The 26,155-nt window shown below is 34.2% G+C and overlaps 1 protein-coding gene across 1 annotated transcript; it reads left to right on the top strand.

The window, feature by feature from the left end:
* Window positions 1–1,085: 1,085 nt before the first annotated feature.
* LOC123685434 (ATP-binding cassette sub-family G member 1-like) lies at window positions 1,086–25,719 on the top strand. The gene is made up of 9 exons (XM_045625128.1): window positions 1,086–1,474; window positions 16,596–16,713; window positions 19,264–19,453; window positions 19,864–20,009; window positions 21,562–21,800; window positions 22,419–22,672; window positions 22,933–23,101; window positions 23,266–23,522; window positions 25,171–25,719. The coding sequence occupies exons 1-9, from the start codon at window positions 1,360–1,362 to the stop codon at window positions 25,582–25,584; spliced, it is 1,902 nt and encodes a 633-aa protein (XP_045481084.1). The 5' UTR covers window positions 1,086–1,359; the 3' UTR covers window positions 25,585–25,719.
* The last annotated feature ends 436 nt before the right edge of the window (window positions 25,720–26,155 follow it).

Genomic DNA, 26,155 nt, shown 5'->3' with positions numbered 1-26,155 from the left:
CCTCGTTTCTAAACATTCTCAACATTTTCAGGCGTTTTAAAATTGTTTTTTGCGTCACCCCATCCTGATAATTATTGTTGCGTTCGACAGGAGTCTTGGTCAAGTAATACCTCCAATTCTGCATCTTCGAAAACCTTCTCTCATCCACCTCCATTCTGGTCTTCGACGTCAAAATCACCGTTCTTGAAGAGTTGAAATCACTCTCGTCACGTTCTTTCATTAATAGCGACCTCACCATAGGCCTTTGAGAGCATTCGATGAGCCTCAGCCGCAAATTTCATAATTTTAAAGCAGAAAATTAAAACCTCTATCAAAGTCTCGTAAGCTATCATGTTCAATCGAGAATAACTTTGAGATGCAGACACAATTATATGTGGCCTCCAAGGGCACAATTGACTTCTGAATGAACGAGTGCCTTAAAGCTCCTGTCAGTACTTGTCTTAATGTTTTCTTCAACTCATCAAAAATTGTCTTCTAGGACTGAAGCTGTTAGATGTGGCCTCCAAGGGCGCAATTACCTTCTGAATGACCCGAGCGCTCGAAAGCTTCAGTCAGTGCTTTCCTAAATGTTTTCTTTAACTCATCAAAAAATTTTCATCTAGGACTGAAGCTGTTAGATGTGGCCTCCAAGGGCGCAATTACCTTCTGAATGACCCGAGCGCTCAAAAGTTTCAGTCAGTGCTTTCCTAAATGTTTTCTTCAACTCATCAAAAAATTATTTTCTAGGACTGAAGCTGTTATATGTGGCCTCCAAGGGAGCAATTACCTTCTGAATGATCCGAGCGCTCAAAAGTTTCAGTCAGTGCTTTCCTAAATGTTTTGTTCAACTAATCAAAAAATTGTCTTGTAGGACTGAAGCTGTTATATGTGGCCTCCAAGGGCGCAATTGGCTTGAATGAACCAGCGTCCAAAAGCTGCTATCAGTGCTTTCCTAAAAGTTATTTCTTTAACTCAGCAACTCTCCTAGGCCTGAAGCCCTTCAACAAGCCTTTCTCCCTGAATACGCCTCTGCCTCTATAAACGCAAATTACAATCAAGCAACAATGACTTCGAGGAGAATAAGCAGAGATACAAAAAACTGTCCGACCCTAGAATATTGCACATCGCCACGCATCCGGGGCTCCGCTTTCCTAATCGCATAGAATTTCAACTCCGACCGAGTTTTCGAGTTCAGAACACAGAACGGCTCCTCTCAGCTCAGCTGTTCAGACTTCGGAGGTCCTTCATCCGTTCAACATCAAGCAACGTGCGCAGGTCGAAGGAAAGGGATCCCCGAAAATAAATAGACGGTTTCGTCGAAATCGCGAAATTCAGTGTTGTTTATGTTTATGTCACCGGTTAGGTGAAAGTGGAGAAAACATGGAAGAGTGTGTACAGGTGGTTTCCAACAAGAATTTGACTTTTTTCCCGACTAGGCCGCCTGTGGATATTGAGTTTCAGGACTTGTCCTATGCTGTACCGCAGGGAAGAAAAGGTGAGAGGGGGTGGTTTCTTTTTTGACACCGACAGGGTTGTCATGCTCATTGGAACTGAATAAAATATATCGGAAAAAGACAGAGATGAACTGGTCTAGTTAGATCCATATAAATTATGTAATTGATTACATTCTTCATTTAAGTGAAGTCTGCAGTCAATACAGATGTAAGAAATCCTTTTAAAAATAAAGAATGTATTGAAGATAAACAAAGAAAAAATGTACCACGAGTTTTTGTAATTTGAGTTATTGATGTTCATCCTAACATAAATTCTAACTTATTGACAAACATAATGCTTATATTTGTTAGATATATTAATAGTTTTCTTCAATGCAAGCTATATTTCCACAAAGAATTGATATACATCAACACAGCAGGGGATACTTCGATGTAACTCTTATAGAAGCATGTTCTTTCATGTCGAAACAAAGCTTTAAGGGGCCTATGTTTCTAGGACTTCTTTTCTTGAAATTATCCAAGGAATCTCTCACTTTGCTTTGAACCTTCAATTCAGGAGCACTATGTTTAATTTTTTGTACTAAACTGCTTCACCTGTATGTGGTAATTGAAGATAAATTTTGTTTTTATGGAATATCTTCTATCTGTGTGGAACAGACGTAGAATGACATTTTCTTGTTCTGAAAATTTCAGAACTACCTTTTCGATCGATAAGAAATTTCGTATTCAGATAGAGAATAACAATGTCAAATTTCATGAAAAATTGCATAGGTATCAATTGCATCACCACAATCAGAGAGAATTCAAAAGAAATTCCAAAAAACTAAGATTTCACTCAGAACAGATTATTTTCAATAATAAATCTCTGGAATCGTTCAAGGAAAAATGTTTTAACGTCCCATCAAATTTTTACATCTTACGTTTTGAAATGAATAGAATCTAAACTACAAAAAAGGGACGTCTGACATCCAGATCTTGTTTTGGAAACTACGAGACCTATTTCCACGAAATTTTTTAAAAAATTCGTTGTTATCTTAATTAATTGGTATAATACAATTTGAAATGGCCATACTAGCAACACTGTTTCAATTTTTGACATGTCTTATGTCATTTGTGTTCAGTAGCTTATGCCATTCAATATTGGAAATATACAAGCTTCAAGAACGTTTGGAAATTGTTAAATTGTAATATCGAAATAAATGCTTATTTGAAATTCACTTTCAAATTTGTCTACAATAAGACGAAAAATTCAGTCCATATATTCTTCTTGAATTTCTCTGAATATGCACAAATGAGCACTGATTTCGATAAAACAATTCAACATTTTTTAAACGTTGTTGAATCTCGTATCTTGATTAATGGCAGCACTTTCCGAAAAAAATAACATAAGGAATGTCAAACACAGTTTTTCCATTTCAAACTGTATCATTCTTATTGGTAAATTGGTAATGTGAATAATTGTTTTATAAATATTTTATTTCGAACATGGGTATGTTCCAATTTTAATTGCAATATTTCCTTATTCCTGTGTTTTATGATGTAATAATTATCAATATATGCACATAAAAATAATTAATTCTTTCAATATTCAATTCTTTGGTCATAATACATAATTTGGAAATTATTGAAGCGTGTTGTTACAATGCAAGATCCGTTTAAAATCAAGGTGGTAAGATAATTAAAAATGGATAATAATCAGACATTGCATACCATCATATGTAATCATCAAATCATCATATGTAATACCAAATACCACTAGAGATAAAAATGTACCGGCAAAATTGCATGATTGTAATATGAAAGTCAATTGCTTGGCATGAGAGAAATTGTCGAAAAGTAACCAACTTGAACGTTACTATCGAGAAATTTTACCTGTTTACATTTCACTTTGAGTGGTATTCTACATGACAATTGCAGGAGAAAAGTATTCTAGAAGTAATACAATAACGTATGGGACATCCAACAAAACAACAATTTCGGGGAAAAATCAAGTTTTGAATATTCAAATTGATACAAGTTGATTTTTCGAATTGATTTTTAAAGTAAAATTCAAACTACAGCAGATGGAATTCGATCTGATGAATAATCCGATTCTGATTCTATTTTCTGAGAATTTGAGCAGCAGATATAATATGATCGTCCTCCTTAAGATTTTGAACAAGTTTCATTTGATGTGCATCTAGTTGTAGATATATCAAATGCTCTATAGAAATGCTTCGTTATTTTGATTTTTTTCGTGGTATTCCTAGTATTTTTCTCATCTCTCCATTGATGTTATCACTAGGGGCATATTTTTGTATCAAATTCCTTTTTTCCAATTGGGATGTGCAGTCAAAAAAAGTCTGTCAGTTGTTGCATTTGGATTTGTTGCTATCGCAAATCGATATTTGGTTGAAAATTCACATCATAAGATAAGAATATTTCGGAATCAGAATAATTTCGCAGATTATCTTTCAACAATAACATTGGAATTCGCAATTCTTCCAGATAATTTGCTTTCTACATGAAAATACGTTCATTTATTTATTTTTTTCATGTTGTATACGTCTATGCAATGTAGAAATAATTCCTTTCATTCAAATACAGAGCCAATCCCCGATATCGTTAAATTCATTTCCTGATTGTGAAGTTCATAAAGAAACAAAGCTTTTGTGGAGAATGGGCATTTTATAACAAAATAGGTATGATGTATATTTTTCATGCATTGATGGAGCTGCTGTAACAGTTACTTGATTCTGAACTAACATTTTGCCTCTATGAGGAAGCAATTCTATTTCCTACAAAATAACTTTTTTTCGTAATAATTTGATAAAATCAATCGAATTAGCAATGGTGTTACTAATTGCAATAAGAAAAATTGGCGAATTGCAAAACTGCTGAAAAGGATGTTCATATTATAATCTTCATATCATAACCTTCTATTTCGCTATACTAATCAACAATCTCCTATCATTACTGTTCTGATCTCCACAATTTTTGAGGTTCATTCTAATTCCATTTCTCAACTCATTGCAAGGAGATTTTACTTAAACAATTGAATGATCTTTTTGAAAGCATCGATTACTATTTTTTCTCCATTATTTGGAGTTATTTCTGCTATGTTATATTTCATTGTTCAAATTGTCTCGTGAATTCATGAAGAATATTAAATAGCATCAATAAATGGTTTATTGCTAATCACCTATTTCTTGACAACAAATAGTTCGTTTGAATATTCGTTCAAGTCCATGAATACAAATGGGGTATTACTACAAGTGAATATATTCCACTCTAAAGTGAGTATAAATAAAGTGCAGTAGAAATGCGTTTCCCTTTCCTTATGAGCAAAGGTCAATCACCCTTCTAGTAAAATGTGATCCCTTCTAAGCTGGCACCTCCACTGACGGAAAAGATGAAGAGCAGATTATATATACTACCGTAGTTAAGCATAAAAAGTGTGATATTTCAGTTGGATTTAACCTTAATATTTTTTATTCGTTTCGTTTTACAACTGGATATAAAGTTGTATGAGTTTGAGTCAACTATTTCGAAGATCTAATTTATTATCTTCACGTAATTTTTTAGTTTCAATAATCAATTTTTAGCATGACTAAAAAATGAGTTATGGCGTGAAGACTGAAGGTTTCGTGCGCTCGTCATTCATGCGTCAATTGTGCTCTTGGATACCACATATCTGTATGAGGGTTTACACAAGGGTGCAATTATGCTTGAATATTCAATGATTCTGTTGACTCGATTAACGAAAAGTTTATATAAAGCCTGAAATTTATATTTCATATCTAGTAATGAAATATATATTAACTCAGTAGCATCTGTTTCTTCTTGAATTTTCACTGGTTAATAGGATGTTATCAGCTTGAAATTTTTCACAAAACTTGAAATTGTCAATTCGAATCGCCTCCCAAATTTTCAGATTTGTTTTATGGTCATGCAAATATTGGTTCTTTTTTTTCGATGTTTTTCTTGAATTTTCTATGGTTTTAACATAGCAAGCAACACAAAATTATGCATGACACTTAAAATTATTATTTTACATCCAAATTCTTATTTTTCATCCAGATCAATCAATAATGTCATAGAAAATTAAAAATTCAATACAGCCATAAAAAACTATATATATACTGCGACAGAAAATAAATGAAAATCAGAAAAATCGAGACGTTATATCCACTGTTCACGCAATAATTATGTTCAATAAAACTAAGTGAGTTTTTTGATAAATTGCGAATCGCATATTTATGTTATTTTTATAATCAATACCTAAATGACACATTTTTGTTGTTGTTACTTCGGAGTAATTTATCAAAAACAATAATTGTTGTCATTGAGTATTGTACATATTTTTTATTCAACGTTTCTCGTTTTGAGTAACTCAAACAATTCCCTATATACAGGTTTTACCGAATCGGTGCAAAACATTTTATAGAAAATGTTGTAACCTCTTCCCACTACACATTATTTTTGTTGGATAGAGAAGAAATTTTTGTCATTGTTGTTCTATTTATCTGGTATATGAAAAGTTTTGAAGAATTGAATTTGATATAGTTAAATAATTGAATAACAATTTCCAAAAAAGGTTAACCATTTATGAGCCAATCCGAAGACCCAGTTTGATATAATTTCAATCTTTCTGTAGGCAAATTTTTGGCAGTTGCTATGATTATTTTGAGAAATATGATAACACACTCAATCTCAATATTTTCCAATGTAGCCTAATTTTGTGAGATATGACTACCTATAATGAGCAAAACCAGGTCATCTTAAAAAATCATTTGACTCAAACAATCAGGAAATTCAAGGAGATAAACCTACCAAACTTTTGTTGGATAACCTCAATCGGATTGAGATAAAATCATAATTTTTATAATCCGACAGTTGAAGATCACCTGAGACTTTATCTGGAGGTCAAAAATCTGGCCCTAAGGTTAATTAAACAACGTTGAAATTTCCTAGGTCAGAATTCTATGATCTTTTTTTGCTTCCAAGTCTACCAAAAGCATTTTGATGAAAAAAATCTATCTCCTGTCCTGATAGGATATCCACACTAAATCCTATTAAAATTGGATAAGAATGATAGAAGTTAAGGCAGACATACACGAAAACAAACATTTTTTTCATCCTGAAAGACATCATAAAGTCTAACAGTCCGAAACCAGACATCAAAGCTAGACCTTATAATATGTCACCTCTGATCTTCTTTGTTGGACGTCATATTGTATCATTTGAATTGTATATCATACAACCCAATTTATTCAATTGTTTACCATAATCGTATAGTCAATGGAAGAGTTCACCACAATGGCAATGACTTGCAGTACCTACACCGAAATGTCTATATTTGTCTGTTCTTATGCAACCCACACAGATATTTTCATTCCAATGGTATAAATAATATGCTCACGATCAAACGGAATTTGTATTTTCAGACAATATTCTTGAAATATATTCGTAAAGTAAATAAGTAAAAATATGCGTATAATCATTAGGAATAGAGCAAAGTCATTAGAAGAAGTTAAAAAAAGTGGGTAGAACTCACTTAAAATCAGGAGTTTTTGAGAACTCATTTGATCATGCAATCTTGGATACCACACAAGGTACAAGAATGCAATCTCTTCGAAGCTGCTGACTTTACATTAGTGCTTTCCTCATCGTTTGAGACCAATTCCGGCTCAAAACTCCAAAAAATTGACACGAACAGAATGAATGATCTGTTAAGGTACGAGAGCTCAAAAGTGAACTTTTATCTTATATTGGTAGTGTAACATATTGTTTATCGTGTTTCTATACCTATGCAATTCCCAATGTATGTTCAGAATATTGAATAGAACACCCATTATGTTTTCAAACGTGACTTAAATTAAATTAATTGACAATTGCTTTCCTGCATTCGATGAAAAACATTTAAATACATTAAATTAGCCATTTGTTCAAAAACGATTAAATAATTCAAATTAGGATGGTTTGAGGAATTTGTTCGACAAATTTTTTGCAATTAATTACTCGCCAAATTATTGCCTTCAGCGAATACTTGAAAGTTGAGAAGTAACTTTCTGAATCATTTTAACTTGTTACCAGGGATCATGACTCTTCGAAAAACATTATTTCTAATGAATATGAAAAATTTTTGTGATAAAACAGTAATACAACTCCAGTGTTCAGAATTGGGGACATCGATTTTATGGAAATTATGGATTATTCAACATGACCTACTTTTCCATATTTCCACAAACGAAGCAACATGTGCACTTAAATTGATTAGCCCATCTCTGGATCATTATTTTCAATGATTGAAATATAAGAAAAACAGTTACCTTTACCGTGGAAAATATTTGTGATTATGTCTTATTCAACAAATGTAGACTCTTCTGAAAATGAAATTTTTCTGGATAATAGTTTCGTTGCATAATAGGGCTCGTAGAAAACATAACGTGATACCCAGAAAGGGTTCGAATTTTATCTGCCTCAAACTGTAGGATGATCTGGAAGAGCTAAAAGAATAATGTATTTTTTATGTATTAATGGAAAAATTTTTATACGAAAAAAAAGGGTGTTTTTTTAGAGCTATAGATCCTCAAATTGCAATAAAACAACGATGGATTATTCGATTGACATGAATTTCATTTATCCCCAAGATAATCTTGTGGCATTACATTTTGAATATGATTTCTGGCATATGACCGCCCCGGCTGGCTCGGATGTAGTCCATTCTGGACGTCCAATTTTCGATGACTTTTTCCAACATTTGTGACCGTATATCGACAATAACACGGCGAATGTTGTCTTACAAATGGTCAAGGGTTTGTGGCTTATCCGCATAGACCAATGACTTCACATAGCCCCACAGAAAGTAGTCTAGCGGTGTTAAATCACAATATCTTGGAGGCAAATTCACAGATCCAAAACGTGAAATTAGGCGATCACCAAATGTGTCTTTCAATAAATCGATTGTGGCACGAGCTGTGTGACATGTTGCGCCGTCTTGTTGGAACCACAGCTCCTGGACATCATGGTTGTTCAATTCAGAAATGAGAAAGTTAGTAATCATGGCTCTATACCGATCACCATTGGCTGTAACGTTCTGGCCATCATCGTTTTTGAAGAAGTACGGACCAATGATTTTACCAGCCCATAAAGCGCACCAAACAGTCAGTTTTTCTGGATGTAACGTTGTTTCGACATACACTTAAGGATTAGCTTCACTCTAAATGCGGCAGTTTTGTTTGTTGACGTAGCCATTCAACCAGAAGTACGCTTCATCGCTAAACAAAATAAAATGGACGTAGTGCGCGATACGCATTCCGCACAGAACTATTATTTTCGGAAATAAAATCGTACCATTTGCAAGCGTTGTTCAGGCGTGAGTCTATACATGATGAATTGCCAAACCAAACTGAGAATAAATCACTTGACAGTTGTTAAATCGGTCGCCATCTTGAACAGTAATGCCAACTTAAAGTTATATACCTCGAAAAAAACACCCGTTATAAATGATTACTGCAAACTGTCAGCAAAAATAATCAATGCATGCCATTTGGAAAAATGGACTCATTAATATTTTTCAAAGGCCATTTTTCTAAGAATTGCAGTGTCTTTCCTACCACTATAGAGAGATCCGTGAATTCTCAGAAAACTTGAAAACTTGTTGGGAGTTCATTTAAAATAAGTCGTACAATTATCTCGAACGGCTTTTCAGATATAATCTTTAGTTTGAACCATTATAACCACGAAATTCTTGGAAAAAAGTAGTCTATGTCAAAAAGTACCACAGATGAATGATGACAGGTTGGAGGTTAAGAGTATGATTATAAAGTTGGGCATTTCCACTTGAAAAAACAGTATGGTTTCATGTTTCACCACTTTCGGACCAGCCTATAGAGTCAAAAATAATTTAAGCGTATGCGCTGAGTGCAATCAATTTCGTCAAAATTTGAAAACTCCTCCTATCCCACAATTTACAAGACTTATCTACCGATCGATACTATTGACTCACCCTGTATATTAATGAGTCAAATTATATTAATAAGGACTATTTTCGGCACGGAATGAAAAAAAATTATAGACATTTCCTCGCTATTTCCCTAAAAAAGTCGGAACAGAAAAAATTTGATGATGGATTGAGTAAATAATAATATGTTGATATGTTAAAAGTAATGTAGAAAAATCATGTTATTGAAAACATTGAAAATTGAATTCAGACGGAGTGTTTTTCCATGTTCTGCTTCTAACCTTCGCATTTAACTTGCACTTCTGTATCAAGGACTGGGTTTTTCAAATTTTTAGTCATCTTGATAGATGATTCATACTTGTAAATAGAAGTTCAAGATGCATAATACAATTGATCATAGTATTGCGGTCAAGTTAAACGTGTATTCAGGAAAAATGAAAATGAAATAGGTATGTGCATATATTCGAGTAACCTTTACGTCTGAATGTCATTTCTAGAGTCACACATTTCCTGAAGATTCAAAGATTATTGGTGTAAATTGCAATATTTACAATATGCAAGACCCGTACTAGGACAGAAGATGCAAACTTGCATAATAAAACAAAATATGATTTATTAATTTGTAACGCTTCCAGATGTCTTGTGAAAAAATGTTATAAAAAATATAAATAAAATACACTGCGCAAAAAAATTAACGCACATTCTGAAAATATCAATTTTAATGAAAGTTAACTCTACATTGACTTTATAACTTATTTTTTATGTTCTCTCGGGAAGGTTTTCAACGAAACAAGATACATTAAATGAAGGAAAAATTCAGGATTTCACCGAATCTTATGTGAAAGAAGAGAAATAAACAATTTTCAAAATACTGGAATGCTGATAAGTGATTTAATACTTGGTATTTCCACCCCTTGCGTTAATTACAGCTCGGCAACGACTGTTCATACTCTAAATGAGTGATCTTAAAATGTTCTGATCTAATCCTTCCCAGATTTCTCTGAGTTGGATTCCTAAGTCATTAAGAGTAGCTGGATGATTTTCTGAACTCCTCAGCCTTCTATTGAGGTTGTCCCAAACCTGCTCAATCGGATTGAGATCTGGACTTCTTGCTGGCCATTCCATTCGAGAGACTTTAACCTCTTCAAGGTACTCCTGAACGATGCGCGCACGATGGGGTCTGGCATTATCGTCCATAAAAATGAAATTTTCACAATGTATGGGGCAAATGGCACTACATGCTCTTCAAGAATGGTACTTATATAGCTATCAGCATTCATAGCTCCATTATCAACGACCACTAGGTCTGTGCGAGCAGTCAAAGATATTCTACCCCATACCATAATCGATCCTCCCCCGATACCAGTAATATTAAGGAAATTGCACTGAGCATATCATTTATGTGGACGTCTGTATACAAGGAAACGTCGATCACGATGGTAGAGGCAGAATCTAGACTCATCTGTGAAGAGAATTCTTTCCCAATCAGCCTCTTTCCAATGGATATGCTCTTTCGCAAAATCCAAACGCGCCCTTCGATGGGCTGGGGTAAGAGCTGGGCCTCTTGCCGCGACACGATTTCGATTTGTGGCTTGCTGTAATTCGAAATTGAATCTTCTGCTATCTCCGAATCATTGGTGCAAGTAGATTTTATTCGGTCTTCTCTGAAACAATCTGCAAACAGTAAGGAATAATTTGGTCCATGTGGTATCTACGTAGAAAAAACACTTAAGTCGGCTAATTCTTCGTCAATACGTCAATACTACTGAATAAGTATAAGTTATTTTCTTTTTTTATGCAGAATTACTTCGATGATCTTCCTATAATTAGTATGTGCTCTGAAATGATTAATAACTATAATAATGACTGTATCTAATGCCGAAGGCTTTCTAAGTCCGTTGAATAATAAATGACCAAGGCCAAAGGTCATCTCTCCGGTACAATCATATCCACACAAAATTAGCAGAATGGTTTTGAGAGGATTTTATTAGAATATTTTGGATTTATTTTTTGGGAAAATTAGTTTTCCATGTGAATTTCCATTTGTATATACACACATCGTCAAAAGTATTGGCCCCCCTAGATTTCCCAAGAAATAAACAGTCTCTATAATTCAATAGTCTGTATTACCACCTCCTCTTTCAATCAACTGCCCAATACGCCTAGGCATCCCACGAATCAAGTCATCAATAAAATCTTCAGGCATATCGTTCCATTCTTCCTGAAGGGCTAAACCCAACTCCTGAAATGTTAAAGGTGGGTTTTGACGATTGGATATGGCCCTCCCTAAGTAATCCAAAACTTGCTCAATTGGATTCATGTCTGGTGAATTTTCTGGCCAGTTCATTCTCTGGATATTGTTCTCTTGGAGAATGTTTTGAACCCTACCAGCACATTATAAAGGGGGTTTTTTTAGAACTTTAAATTGCAATAAAACAACGATGGATTATTCGATTGACATGAATTTCATTTATCCGCAAAATAATCTTGTGGCATTACATTTTAAATATGATTTCTGGCATATGACCGCCACGGCTGGCTCGGATGTAGTCCAATCTGGACGTCCAATTTTCGATGACATTTGTATCCGTATATCGGCAATAACACGGCGAATGTTGTCTTCCAAATGGTCAAGGGTTTGTGGCTTATCCGTATAGACCAATAACTTTACATAGCCCCACAGAAAGTAGTCTAGCGGTGTTAAATCACAAGATCTTGAAGGCCAATTCACAGGTCCAAAACGTGAAACTAGGCGGTCACCAAACGTGTCTTTCAATAAATCGATTGTGGCACGAGCTGTGTGACATGTTGCGCCGTCTTGTTAGAACCACAGCTCCTGGACATCATGGTTGTTCAATTCAGGAATAAAAAAGTTAGTAATCATGGCTCTATACCGATCATCATTGACTGTAACGTTCTGGCCATCATCGTTTTTGAAGAAGTACAATGATTCCACCAACCCATAAAGCGCACCAAACAGTCAGTTTTTCTGGATGTAACGGTGTTTCGACATACACTTGAGGATTAGCTTCACTTCAAATGCGGCAATTTTGTTTATTGACGTAGCCATTCAACCAGAAGTTCTGTATGTCAATCGAATAATCCATCGTTGTTTTATTGGAATTTAAAGTTCTATAGCTCTAAAAAAAACACCCTTTACAACTTTATTTATTCGCCGAAAATTTTTTAATGGTTTATTGTTTTCATTTAAGTGATGAGATAGTGAAGATTCCACACTCAGAAAACTGTCATGTTACATTCAACAAGTTGAGAATTGATAGGGGGGCCAAGACTTTTGACGATGTGTGTATGTCGAACAAGCGATTAGAGTAAATTGTTTACTATTTCCGCTGATAACAAATTGAATGAGTTCATAAGTGATATCGTGCATGTGTAGGGCGCTCTACAATGAATATGAACTGTAAAACACATAACATTCTCCGAAAATACAGATCATATAGCGAAAAAACGATATCTGAATTATCAAATCATCTCAACTAATTTTTAAACACATTTAAAACGTTTGAAAGTGGACATCAGTACATAATAGGATTAAAACCCCACGTTATTTAAATTGAACATCATGTATCACTGTCAAAAAGATTCCATTGGGCCATATCATTCATACTTATTATTGAAATGGGCTCTGTTGACGTTAGAGGTAATATTAGTCAATTCTAAGTGGTTTAGTTGCGCTCTTTTTTCAAATACGAAACAATTAACGGAAGCAATAAAAAATTATTCATTATTGTAATTTCAGTCTGATTCCACCGACATCGATTGTGTTCAATTTTGATTCATTATTTGGTATCAAAACTCTTTGAACTTTGTAGACAGAATGGAGATCAGAGCATGAACTTAGAACCACAAAACAAGAGTTGAATACTCTACTCAGCAATTTGAATTATGTTGTACCTATTATCCGGACGTAGATTCGATAACTCTCCAACGAAATGCAGAATATCAGGAATTTTAAATGAAATATCCGATATTTCCATGACAACTGATTAGGTTTGATATTTTGCGTCAGTCGTAATCTGTCAAAACTCTCGAAAATGTTCGAGAATTTTGACTGATTCAACTTGAAAAAATCACCAGGTAAAGGGTGTTTTTTTAAGAGCTATAGAACTTTAAATTGCATTAAAACGACGATGGAATATTCGATTGACATGAATTTTATTTATCCGCAAGATAATCTTGTGGCATTACATTTTAAATATGATTTCTGGCATATGACCGCCACGGCTGGCTCGGATGTAGTCCAATCTGGACGTCCAATTTTCGATGACTTTTTCCAACATTTGTGGCCGTATATCGGCAATAACACGACGAATGTTGTCTTCCAAATGGTCAAGGGTTTGTGGCTTATCCGCATAGACAATGACTTTACATAGCCCCACAGTAAGTAGTCTAGCGGTGTTAAATCACAAGATCTTGGAGGCCAATTCACAGGTCCAAAACGTGAAATTAGGCGGTCACCAAACGTGTCTTTCAATAAATCGATTGTGGCACGAGCTGTGTGACATGTTGCGACGTCTTGTTGGAACCACAGCTCCTGGACATCATGGTTGTTCAATTCAGGAATGAAAAAGTTAGTAATCATGGCTCTATACCGATCACCATTGACTGTAACGTTCTGGCCATCATCGTTTTTGAAGAAGTACGGACCAATGATTCCACCAGCCCATAAAGCGCACCAAACAGTCAGTTTTTCTGGATGTAACAGTGTTTCGACATACACTTGAGGATTAGCTTCACTCCAAATGTGGCAGTTTTGTTTGTTGACGTAGCCATTTAACCAGAAGTGCGCTTCATCGCTAAACAAAATAAAATGGACGTAGTGCGCGATACGTATTTCGCACAGAACCATTATTTTCGAAATAAAATTGCACTATTTGCAAGCGTTGTTTAGGCGTGAGTCTATTCATAATGAAATGCCAAACCAAACTGAGAATAAATCACTTGACAGCTGTTGAATCGGTTGCCATCTCGAACAGTAATGCCAACTTAAAGTTATATAGCTCGAAAAAAAACACCCTAAAGATTCATGCAGTGGAGTTCAATTATTCAAATTGAAATGTTTTCATTAAAATAAACAGACTATACCTACTTGGTTGAAAGTTATCGTATTAAACTATTGAACTAAAGTCCAACAAGTAATCCCGGACCTATAATTAATGAAAATTTCATCATCCAATAATGCAATTCACCTAAAAAATGATATTAATCAAAAGATCCAATCATTTTCCCCTCGTACTGAATAATATGATTGTTGTAAACATATCAGGTTAAGATATTGATGTTTTGTATAGTGGCTAGTATGTGAAATTTTCCATTCTATATGTTGTTTTATTGACTTGTTCAATACGTATTTGTAATATGCCGCTATGGATGAATGAATTATTATATTATTATTATATTTTGATCGAAATATTTGAAAAATAATTATTACATTCGTAAATATTTCGGATCAGTTATTTGGCAGTTTTCTTTATCGGTGGTAAAACAATATCCTTATTAAAATCGAAGTCTATTGATATTGAGTTGCTTAAAAAGACTTCCCCAAACCAGGACTTCGTTCTGGGTCATTTGGTAGGTCAAATTTGTACCATCAATAAGTGTTTTTCTGACCTTCAATCATTGGATTCAATTGAACAAGTTGCTGAAAGAATGAAATTTTTTTCTTCATCTTACCATTGATATAATTGATATGTGGATAAACATTCAATATCTTCTATAGTATAGAAAAAATATATGTATGATAGTTTTTGCAATCTTCCTAAGAATAACTCGCAGTTCATAAAAATTCAAGTTCATTTCAATATGATCTGATCATTGCTGCTTTTGTAATTTTATAACAAGTCTGTATTAAATGTATCATTAAAAAATCATCAGCAATAAGTAGTAAGTACCTACCTGTCACTGTCATTTTCTTGGATGCTGGCTAATATTGTTGTTATTCAGTTGAGTAATCATTATTCTTATTTACATTGGCATTCGCAATTCGTATCAATGAAATATGAAACGTAAAATAATTCATCCTTTCATTTAATTAATTGATCTACACTATAATTTGTCGATAGAAAATCTTCTACTGAAAATTGTAATTAGACTTCATCAGAAGTACCTCTTTTTTATTGAAAAAATGTAGGTACGTAATGACATCATGCTGAATCACATCTTATATAGTTTTCCGATAGAAATGATATATGTGATTTGAAATGGTTATAATCGAAACACTGAGTATTATTTTTTGAAATTTTTGTTGAGTATTGTCTAAGAAAGTGGTCCATTTATTAAAATCCTAGATCTTGTGATTTTATACCCTATACGATATATTTCTTTGGGGCCTTTGGGAATTTCATAAGTTTATGCTGCAATCCTAATAACAACTTAACAATTAAAAACTAACAAAGAACGTAATATGGATGAAATACAGACAAAGGTTACCGCTAACTTCATTAGGTAAAGTGGCCTCCTGTCAATTTGACTGAATTTTTATATGTTATAGTCCAAATCATTCCAATTAAAAAGTTCAATAGGCAAAAGTTTTTTTACAGGCTAGTTTTGACGCTAGAGTTAGAGGCCCCTGAGAACTCTCATTTGTTCTCCATTGTTAAACAATACAAAACATTATGCTGGCTAATCATCTTTATTCTGAGTAATCAAGATATGAACTGTCATTAATATGAGATTTTATTAAGAGCATTGTTCTTCGGTGTTGTTAAATTTGGTAAATTGTACAGTTTATCCCAGCTATTTACAATTTTTTAAGTTCCATTATTCGAAAATTGTTACAAATCGCCTCTACAATGAAAAAAATGTTTATGAGTCTTATTCTACACCTTATTTTACATCACATTCGAGAAAATATACGGAGTGCTCTTTTCAAAAGAAAGCGAAAGTAATATTCGAAATATTTCTAACTGACAAATCCATCCATTAGCAGATGATAGAAAAAATGAGACCAAATTAGTAGGCAAACTATTACGAAAGACTTTGTTTCCATATATCTAGAACGCCTGGTAGGCATACCTACTTCAACATGTTTATTTGACTCTGAGCCTTCCAAACATTGCAATCTGATGGATTCAAATTCGTTCCTTAGGATTTTGATTACAAATTTTTTCATGCAGTTAGATGTGAAAGTTAGTTATTACGTGATTTAACATGGCAATCGCTTCAGTCGTATTAATTTGTGCAACTTCTCATTTCAGGTACGAAGCTAATACTCAGAAATGTCAACGGTCAGTTTTATTCAGGACAACTTACTGCAATCCTTGGGCCTTCTGGCGCTGGAAAAAGTACACTTCTCAATATCCTAGCTGGCTATAAGTGAGTATTTATTCAATTGTGTTTGAAGCAATCTGTATAATTCAATTAATATAATAATTATCAAGTATTCATTGATTTCTCTTAAAATATATTAATGATATCAATTGAAGATGAGCCAAAGCAAAAAAATATTCATTTGGACGAAATAAAATGAAAATCACGTGAGAAAACAGAAACATAGTCTTGATTATCTATGCATATTTTCAGCGGCACAGATTTTTTTTTATAGAACTGCACCTCATTTCTATCATATTGAAATTATGAAAAAAGTTTGCAGACATCTGAGCGATAAAAATTTATGAGGCCTTCTCAGGCCAATTGAAAAGTCCTCGGTCTACCATAGTAAAACACATTTTTTTGGCAAAATTCTATTTTATTATTCAACATAATTGCCTTCGAGGGACATACAGCGATTATAATCATCTTCCAACTTTTCGATACCATTTTTGTAGTACGATTTGCCTTTTGCTTCAAAATAGGCCTCAGTTTCGGAGATTACTTCTTCATTAGCGCTAAATTTCTTTCCAGCGAGCATTCTTTTGAGGTCTGAGAACAGTAAAAAGTCGCTGGGGGCCAAATCTGGCGAATACGGTGGATGCAAGATATGATTATATCCATGAAATTACAGATAGCTCCTTCAGTTTGTGAATAACTGCATTTATAGGAGTGTGAATACTGTGAATGACATTCAGATCTATTGTAGAAGATCCTGTAATACACACTTGAAGAGTTTATGACACGAACTTTCACTCTTCAAGAAAATAATTTGCATCTGGGTTAATGATTGTGGTTTCATAGAAAGAGAGAACTTTATTGAAACAACTTACTTAATTTGCATTTATCTCTGTTTGTACTAACAAGATCAATATGCATACCTCAATATAACCTTGTTTGTACAATAATTCGATTATGTCGATCATCATAAGTATTAGTGGTTCAATGTTCTATTGCAATTACAGTTACAATTAATTGATTGACTCAGAGAGTTTTTCAGGATGATGTATTGCAATATACAAGGTGTTCCTAAATTGGAGTTAGGTACAAATGAAAATGACAGATTCCTCGGATCATTTTCAGAAAAAAAAGTCCTATGAACATGGGCCAGTAAAAACTTCGTTTTCGAGATACAGGGTGTTACAGTTCAATTTTTTTTTCAAGTTTTTATCTCATAGCACCTTCATTTCACAAGTAATTCAACTCACATTTGGCATAGATTTTCCAATTTGATGTTTCTAACCTGAGATATGCTAATTTTGAATACAAATCTACAGGGTGGTATTTTCTTCTGAAACAGTGCCCGCTTCTAACCTCCAGAACTCTTTTTGGGGGACCTCTGGTAATTTAGAAGAATGTAAAGAAAAACTGTCCAGTTCCACACTTTCTGGTGTTTTGAAGTTTTGTCGTACTTATTACCGATTTTGAGAAAAAAATTACGAACAATTCTCTAGTAATCCTCAGGAGTTAGTAAGCTGTGATGAATGAATGAATTATAATTTTTGGTACTTATTCACTCAACCTGTAGCCAAGATTAATAAAGATTCGATAAACTGGTATAATAATAAAAAATTGGACTACAAGAAACACCCCATATTTTCGAAAACAAAACGTTTGGAGGTCCATGTTTATAGGATATTTTTTTCTTAAGATTATCCAAGGAATCTCTCATTCTCCTTTGTACCCTCTACTGTCAAATAAGTTCAAGTAACTTCAATTGTGAATCGTTTTCAATTAAAGCTTACAAATTTAAAGGAATATTTTCTTCAAACCAATATTCAAAATATCATCGATATCATTCAATGCAGAAGATTCAACCCAAGCACAAGCTAATCAGGAGTCTATGAGTTAACATGTGCAACTTGCAATATGAAAAACATAAACATTCTGAAGGTCATTCAAAACTAGATTTGATGAACATCGAAAAGATTTTACCAAAAAAAAAGCTTGTTTAAATCATGATTCTAATTGTAGTAACGAATGAAACAGAATAATTGAAAAGAATCGCCAATATCAAAAACCAGGAACCGTTAATAAAACCTCATTTAACTTGTCAAGATAGCAATTTGAAGTGATTCCCCATTATTATGTTGGGGAATCAACGAATCCTTACATTGAAATAATGATGAAACAGTTCAAGCTTCAGTCTAGTTTCATACAAAAAAAAAACGAAATATCATGATTCGAGTTGGGTAATTATTGTCCAGAATAAAAATGTTGGACCAAACATAAATATTTCATCGAATAATGAAATGCTTCATAACTTGCTACGTAGTCCATTTCATGCAAAACAAGCAGAACTTTGAAGTTGAACGAAGCATATAATTTGCCAAAATAATAATTAAGGAAATATATAGGGAGGGCCAAGGTCGCTGGTACTCTGACACCCTGTATATTGTTACATTTCATTATTTATGTATGGGCATGGAATGAGATTTTATTGTTCTGTATCAAGTGAAAGAGAGCTAAAATGTTCTGATCAAATCACGATATGTTATACAATAGTAACAGTCGAATCAATTGTGTATTTCTAAAGTATGATATTAATTTTGACAGATGCACTGGAGCTACTGGAACAGTATTGATCAATGGCGAAGACAGGAATTTGAAAAAGTTCAGAAGACTCTCAAGATATATAATGCAGCAAGATCTGGTTCAGCCATGGTTAACACTGCAAGAAGCTATGGTAGTGGCTGCAAACTTAAAACTCAATAAGGAAATGTCCCCAAAAGATAAACTTCTTGCAGTGAGTAGTATTAGAGTTTGAGTCAAGGATTCTATTACAATTCAACTGAATATTTGGCTTTATCACTTTTCCCTTGGAATTAGTTAAGATTTTCATGTTAAAAGTTAATCGACGATTAAATTCAGTCATGTTAGACAACACGATTCATAAACTTTCAATCTCAATCCAGGAATCGAATGAAGAATTCCAAGAAAACCATAAAATATAGACCCATGAAATTAAGATTGCAAATTTTCATGATTCACCTTGAAATATTAACTTTAATGGTTTTGTAGTTATGGACAATGGTTTTTACTAACATAATTTGAAAATCAGAATAGAAATCCAAGTCGAATTTGCAATAAATTTAAGTTTTCATAAACTTATCATTTTGGGGTCAGGTATATTTTAATTAATTATTTTCTTACCAGATTGACGAAGTCTTGGAACTCCTCAGGCTTTCAGGTGCAAAAAATACTAGGACAGACAGATTATCAGGAGGAGAGAAGAAAAGATTGTCAATAGCACTTGAGCTATTGAATAATCCACCAATACTTTTTTTAGATGAACCCACGACGTAAGTGTTTAAAGATCAATTATTATTATTACGCAATTGAATAATATATATACGGATAGATGAAGCAACCATCTATATATGAAAGAACATGAAGGTATGCTGATATTATCTGTAAGTACATATAGCTCTCAGATGAACATAGCGGTTAACATGGACATTTTTTGTTATACCTATACGAAAAAACTTAGAAAGATGCTGGCGGAATTGAAATAATTGAATTACATTGATAGTGAGTCACTAAATTGATAATTGATTAACTGACTACATAATACACTACGTAATGAATGTCTAGACATAAAGGGTGTTTTTTTTTTAGAGCTATAGAACTTTAAATTGCAATAAAACAACGATGGATTATTTGATTGACATGAATTTTATTTATCCGCAAGATAATCTTGTGGTATTACATGTTAAATATGATTTCTGGCATATGACCGCCACGGCTGGCTCGGATGTAGTCCAATCTGGAAGTAAAATTTTCGATGACTTTTTCCAACATTTGTGGCCGTATATCGGCAATAACACGGCGAATGTTGTCTTCCAAATGGTGAAGGGTTTGTGGCTTATCCGCATAGACCAATGACTTCACATAGACCCACAGAAAGTAGTCTAGCGGTGTTAAATCACAAGATCTTGGAGGCCAATTCACAGGTCCAAAACGTGAAATTAGGCGGTCACCAAACGTGTCTTTCAATAAATCGATTGTGGCACGAGCTGTGTGACATGTTGCGCCGTCTTGTTGGAACCACAGCTCCTGGACATCATGGTTGTTCAATTCAGGTATGAAAAAGTTAGTAATAATGGCTCTTTACCGATCACCATTGACTGTAACGTTATGGCCATCATCATTTTGGAAGAAGTACGGACCAATTATTCCACCAGCCGATAAACCGCACCAAACAGGCAGTTTTTCTGGATGTAACGGTGTTTCGACATACACTCGAGGATTAGCTTCACTCCAAATGCGGCAGTTTTGTTTGTTGACGTAGCCATTCAATCAGAAGTGCGCTTCATCGCTAAACAAAATGAAATGGACGTAGTGCGCGATACGTATTCCGCACAGAACCATTATTTCCGAAATAAAATTGCACCATTTGCAAGCGTTGTTCAGGCGTGAGTCTATTCATGATAAATTTCCAAACCAAACCGAGAATAAATCACTTGACAGCTGTTAAATCGGTCGCCATCTTGAACAGTAATGCCAACTTAAAGTTATATACCTCGAAAAAAACACCCTTTATTTATCATGCAAATTTTGTCTTCCCATATTTATCATTCTGATTTTTTTAGAAAGCATCTTATGTAGAATATTCTGATATATCAGCATTTTCTTCTGAACCGAAGACGAATTAGAAAGTATGGAATCATACCATTTTCAGATCGTAGTTTTTCTTGGTAATAATTCATGAAAAGTTTGCAAGCGCATTCATATTTTTCCTCATATTTATTCGACAATAATTTCAAGATGATATCTTCAGAAATATGTTGATATTTCTGATACTGTTGATTAAGCAATAATCGATCAAATATGTTATAAGCACCCTTTTTTTAGTGGTTTGGATGACCTGTCCTGCTCCCAATGCATAGGGTTGTTGAAGCTTTTAGCCAAAGGAGGAAGAACTGTGATATGCTCGATACATACACCGAGCGCTAGGTTATTTAACACTTTTGACAATGTTTACTGTGTGAACAATGGACAATGCGTTTACCATGGCTTTGGTCCATCAGTGATACCTTTTTTATCGGATATAGGATTAGTTTGCCCAACAACATACAATCCTGCAGATTTTCGTGAGTATTATTTTTTTTTATCTACTCCTATTGAATTATATATTCATTATTCATTGGCTTTTGAGCAATTGATAGTAACTATTAACAAACAGCGTGAGTTATAATAACTCACTACTATAACTCACTTGAAGAATTACTGCACTCGCCTGCGGCTCGTGCTGCAAACTTCATCTGCGTGAGTTATGAATTTCAAATGAAATACAATTATTTGAGTCGATAACAAGAAGTGATAAAGTCACGTAACCAAACTGAAAAATGATTACCTTTCTATCGTTAACTTTTGACTTATTCAGGTTCCTTGAACAGTGAATGATAATGAATATACTCCTCATAAGATACCAACAACTCTACGATGCAGTTTTCGACGAAAAATGCAACGCAGCATCTTGAAATGTACTATGATGAACAATTCTTATCAAATATGTGGACCTATCTAGGCTAGGGTTATCCAAAATTTTTATATTTCGAGTTCACTATTTCCTCCGAATCAACATTTGGAATTTTCCGAAAAAACATAAATCCAACGTTATACAGAGTGTTTCTAATTTAATGCAAAAGATGGATATTTATTAAAACTTAATCTAGGACGAATATAAACGTTATTCAATTATATTTCAGTGATAGAAGTATGTTGTGGAGAATATGGTGATTTTCAAGATAAAATGGTTTCAAGCATAGAGAATGGCCATAATTGTTTGGACAACAGAAAGCCCGTAAACACCGTTGAACAAATGATCCAAGAAGACCCAGTCAGAGAAAATGTGAAACGCCAATGCAGCATTTACTCAGATAATAATCCTGTAAAACGTTCATCAATTCAACAATTTACAGTGCTCCTTTTAAGGATGTGGCTCCAAATGTGGAGGGATAAGGTTAGAGATTATTCGAATATTACAGAATTACAAATTTTTCAATTTGTCTGTTTCTGAGATTTTTTGGAATTGAAATATTTCAATTGATTCCCTTATTCCTATAACAATAAACTCTTTTATTTTACTACTTACAAGTATTCATGGTATTAGAATATACTCTATTGTAAATCGAACTTAAATTTTCCATATTTTTTTTTAACAATTTTAACCATTAACATTTTAAATTTTACTGAATTTTATTTGTATTCCACCAAAAACAGGGTGGTTTGACTTTAAGAATAGCAGTACATGCACTTCTGGGTCTACTAATGGGTGGTATGTACATAGGAATGGGACAAGATGGCTCTAAAACTATTTTCAACTTCGGTTTCTACTTCAATTGTATTATATTCTTCATGTATGTCCCTATGATGCCAGCGTTACTGCAATGTAAGTGAACGGAGCAATGTTTGTATAAGACTTAAGTATAGGCACTTCAACATATCCTTGCCTTGAAAATTTGTAACTACTGTTGCTTGATAAAATAAAATAAGTTATTATTGAAAGAAGTTCAAAAACCACAAAATATAACTGTTTCATTCGAACTTTTTCAGTTCCAACAGAAGTACAATTGTTAAAAAGAGAACATTTCAATAGATGGTATGGCTTAGGATCATACTTTATGGCTTTAACTTGTTCCACTATTCCTCTTCAATTCCTTCTGGGTTTCGTTTATCTTGGGTTGGTGTATACCATTTCTGACCAACCAATGGAATTGTACAGGTGGTCGATGTTTTACTTTATATGTATGTTGACTGGCATTATATCCGAAAGCTTGGGACTGCTTATTGCAACAAATTTGAACATCGTGGTGAGTGATAAGCAACTAGAAAATTACTATTGTAATGTAACGTTAAATCATTTTTGTAAAGCATATACACTGCGCAAAAAAATTAACGCACATTCTGAAAATCTCAATTTTAATGAAAGTTAACTCTACATTGACTTTATAACTTATTTTTTATGTTCTTTCGGGAAGGTTTTGAACACATTAAATGGAAAAAAAATTCAGGATTTCACCGAATCTTATGTGAAAGAAGAGAAATAAACAATTTTCAAAATACTGGAATGCTGATAAGTGATTTAATACTTGGTTTTTCCACCCCTTGCGTTAATTACAGCTCGGCAACGACGGTTCATACTCAAAATGAGTGATCTTGGAATGTTCTGATCTAATCCTTCCCAGATTTCTCTGAGTTGGATTCCTAAGTCATTAAGAGTAGCTGGATGATTTTCTGAACTTCTCAGCCTTCTATTGAGGTTGTCCCAAACCTGCTCAATCGGATTGAGATCTGGACTTCTTGCTGGCCATTCCATTCGAGAGACTTCAACCTATTCAAGGTACTCCTGAACGATGCGCGCACGATGGGGTCTGGCATTATCGTCCATAAAAATGAAATTTTCACCAATGTATGGGGCAAATGGCAATACATGCTCTTCAAAAATGTTCCTTGAATACCTATCAGCATTCATAGCTCCATTATAAACGACCACTAGGTCTGTGCGAGCAGTCAAAGATATTCCACCCCATACCATAATCGATCCTACTCCGAAAACAGTTGTATTCAGGAAATTGCACTGAGCATATCTTTCATGTCGACGTCTGTATACAAGGGAACGTCGATCACAATGGTAGAGGCAGAATCTAGACTCATCTGTGAAGATGAGTCTAGATCATCATCCTCTTCCCAATGGATATGCTCTCTCGCAAAATCCAAACGCGCCCTTCGATGGGCTGGGGTAAGAGCTGGGCCTCTTGCCGCGACACGAGGCCTTAAATCATATTCTCTGAGGCGATTTCTTATTGTCTGAGTGCTAATTTGCACCCCATGAGTTTGCTCAAGCTGATTTTGAAGGAGACGAGCGGTTGCAAACCGTTGTCTCAACGAAGAAACTCTCAAGTAACGTTCTTGAATGGCAGTTGTTACCCGTGGTCTACCCTGTCCTGGTCTTCGGACATTCATACCTGTCTCCCTGAATCGCTGCAACATTCTGGACACACTTGTATGGGAAACTCCAAACCTTTCTGCAATTCTTGTGTATGTCCATCCTTCTCCTCGCAAAACTACCGCTTGGGCACATTCCTCTTGGGTCAAATTGCGTGTTTCGCGTTGCATAGCAATCGAGTGTAGAAAATCAAACGGAAGAAAAACTATTGATAACTAGAATTGATCGAGAACAACTGATTTCAGAATGGTGCCAATACATCCAAATCTGATAATCTCATCTTTTTTTATTCCTGCTGGGAAAAAAAATCTGTATTGATGAAAAACGTTGAAAGTGGATAACATATGCATGCATAATTAGGATAAAAATAATTATCATTGAGAACACTTTCAGTTGTAGAATAAATTTGAGATTTCCATAATGTGCGTAAATTTTTTGCGCAGAGTATTTTCCAATGATATGAAATTGTTGGTTTACATACTTAATGTTAAAATGTTAATTTTTCTTTTCAGAATGCTACCTTTGTTGGCCCAGTTGTAACAGTGCCGTTGATGCTGCTAGCTGTCTATGGCTTCGGGTCCGGAGCAGAAAATATACCGTTCATCATCAGAATCTCTATGTACTTCAGCTACCTCCGGTATTCAATGGAAGGGCTCATAGGTACAATGCTCAGGGATAGGCCAAACCTTCCCTGTCCAGAAGAAGAGGAGTTTTGCATTTTCACAGACTTGAACTACTTCATTCGTGTGATGGGCATGGAAAACACCATATTCTGGGTCGATATTGCTGCTCTCGTTTTTTGTATTCTGCTTTTTAAAGGCGTGGGATACTATCTGTTGAGGCAAAGATTATCTCCCAATAAGACCTTCTTAGCAATCCAATATATTGGAAGATTTGTCAAATCACATTTTAATATAGCGCGGTAGTTTTATTATAATGTTGTATTTATTTTTGATACTTATATGTTACACAAAAGAAAGCTTTAATGATAGAATCAATGTCTGAGATGAATATTTTTTATGGATGTTGTAGTGATAAAATAAAATAGATTGTAGTTGGTAGTTTTTCTTGCTTTTTTTTGTTATATTATTGAATCTACAAACTGATCCCTATCAGCCCTATCAGAAGTCAACATTGCAGAATGCAAAAAATTCATATTCGAGTCAGGTCTTTAAATTCAAAGCACCATTTTTCTACAAAATTCCTAATATCTCTGATTAGAGGTGTGTAAGGAAGAAATCTATGATAGGTTAATATTCAGCATCTAGGAGAAGTAGCTCAAACAACGTTTTCGTAGAGATGACACTTACAGGATTCTACACGGGTTTGGCGCTATTTCAGTGAAATGCGTATAGATGGGTATATGGTCGAATTGTCTACTGATTTAAATTTTAGTTCTTTTTTTCTGAAAATCTGAAATTGTGACCGATTCTGTCCTATGCCTGATTGCCTGAGTAAGGATTAAGGACCATCGGTGCAAATAATCTCCAATAAAAC

Source organism: Harmonia axyridis, chromosome 7 (assembly GCF_914767665.1).
Source record: "Harmonia axyridis chromosome 7, icHarAxyr1.1, whole genome shotgun sequence".
Taxonomy (NCBI): Eukaryota; Metazoa; Arthropoda; class Insecta; order Coleoptera; family Coccinellidae; genus Harmonia; species Harmonia axyridis.
This window is presented reverse-complemented; position numbering and strand designations above follow the sequence as displayed.

Coding starts and splice junctions, on each gene's coding strand:
- LOC123685434 (XM_045625128.1), top strand. CDS start 1,360: ATGGAAGAGTGTGTACAGGTGGTTTCCAACAAGAATTTGACTTTTTTC. Junction 22,673..22,932: donor TCCAAATGTGGAGGGATAAG/GTTAGAGATTAT, acceptor CACCAAAAACAG/GGTGGTTTGACTTTAAGAAT. Junction 23,102..23,265: donor GATGCCAGCGTTACTGCAAT/GTAAGTGAACGG, acceptor GAACTTTTTCAG/TTCCAACAGAAGTACAATTG.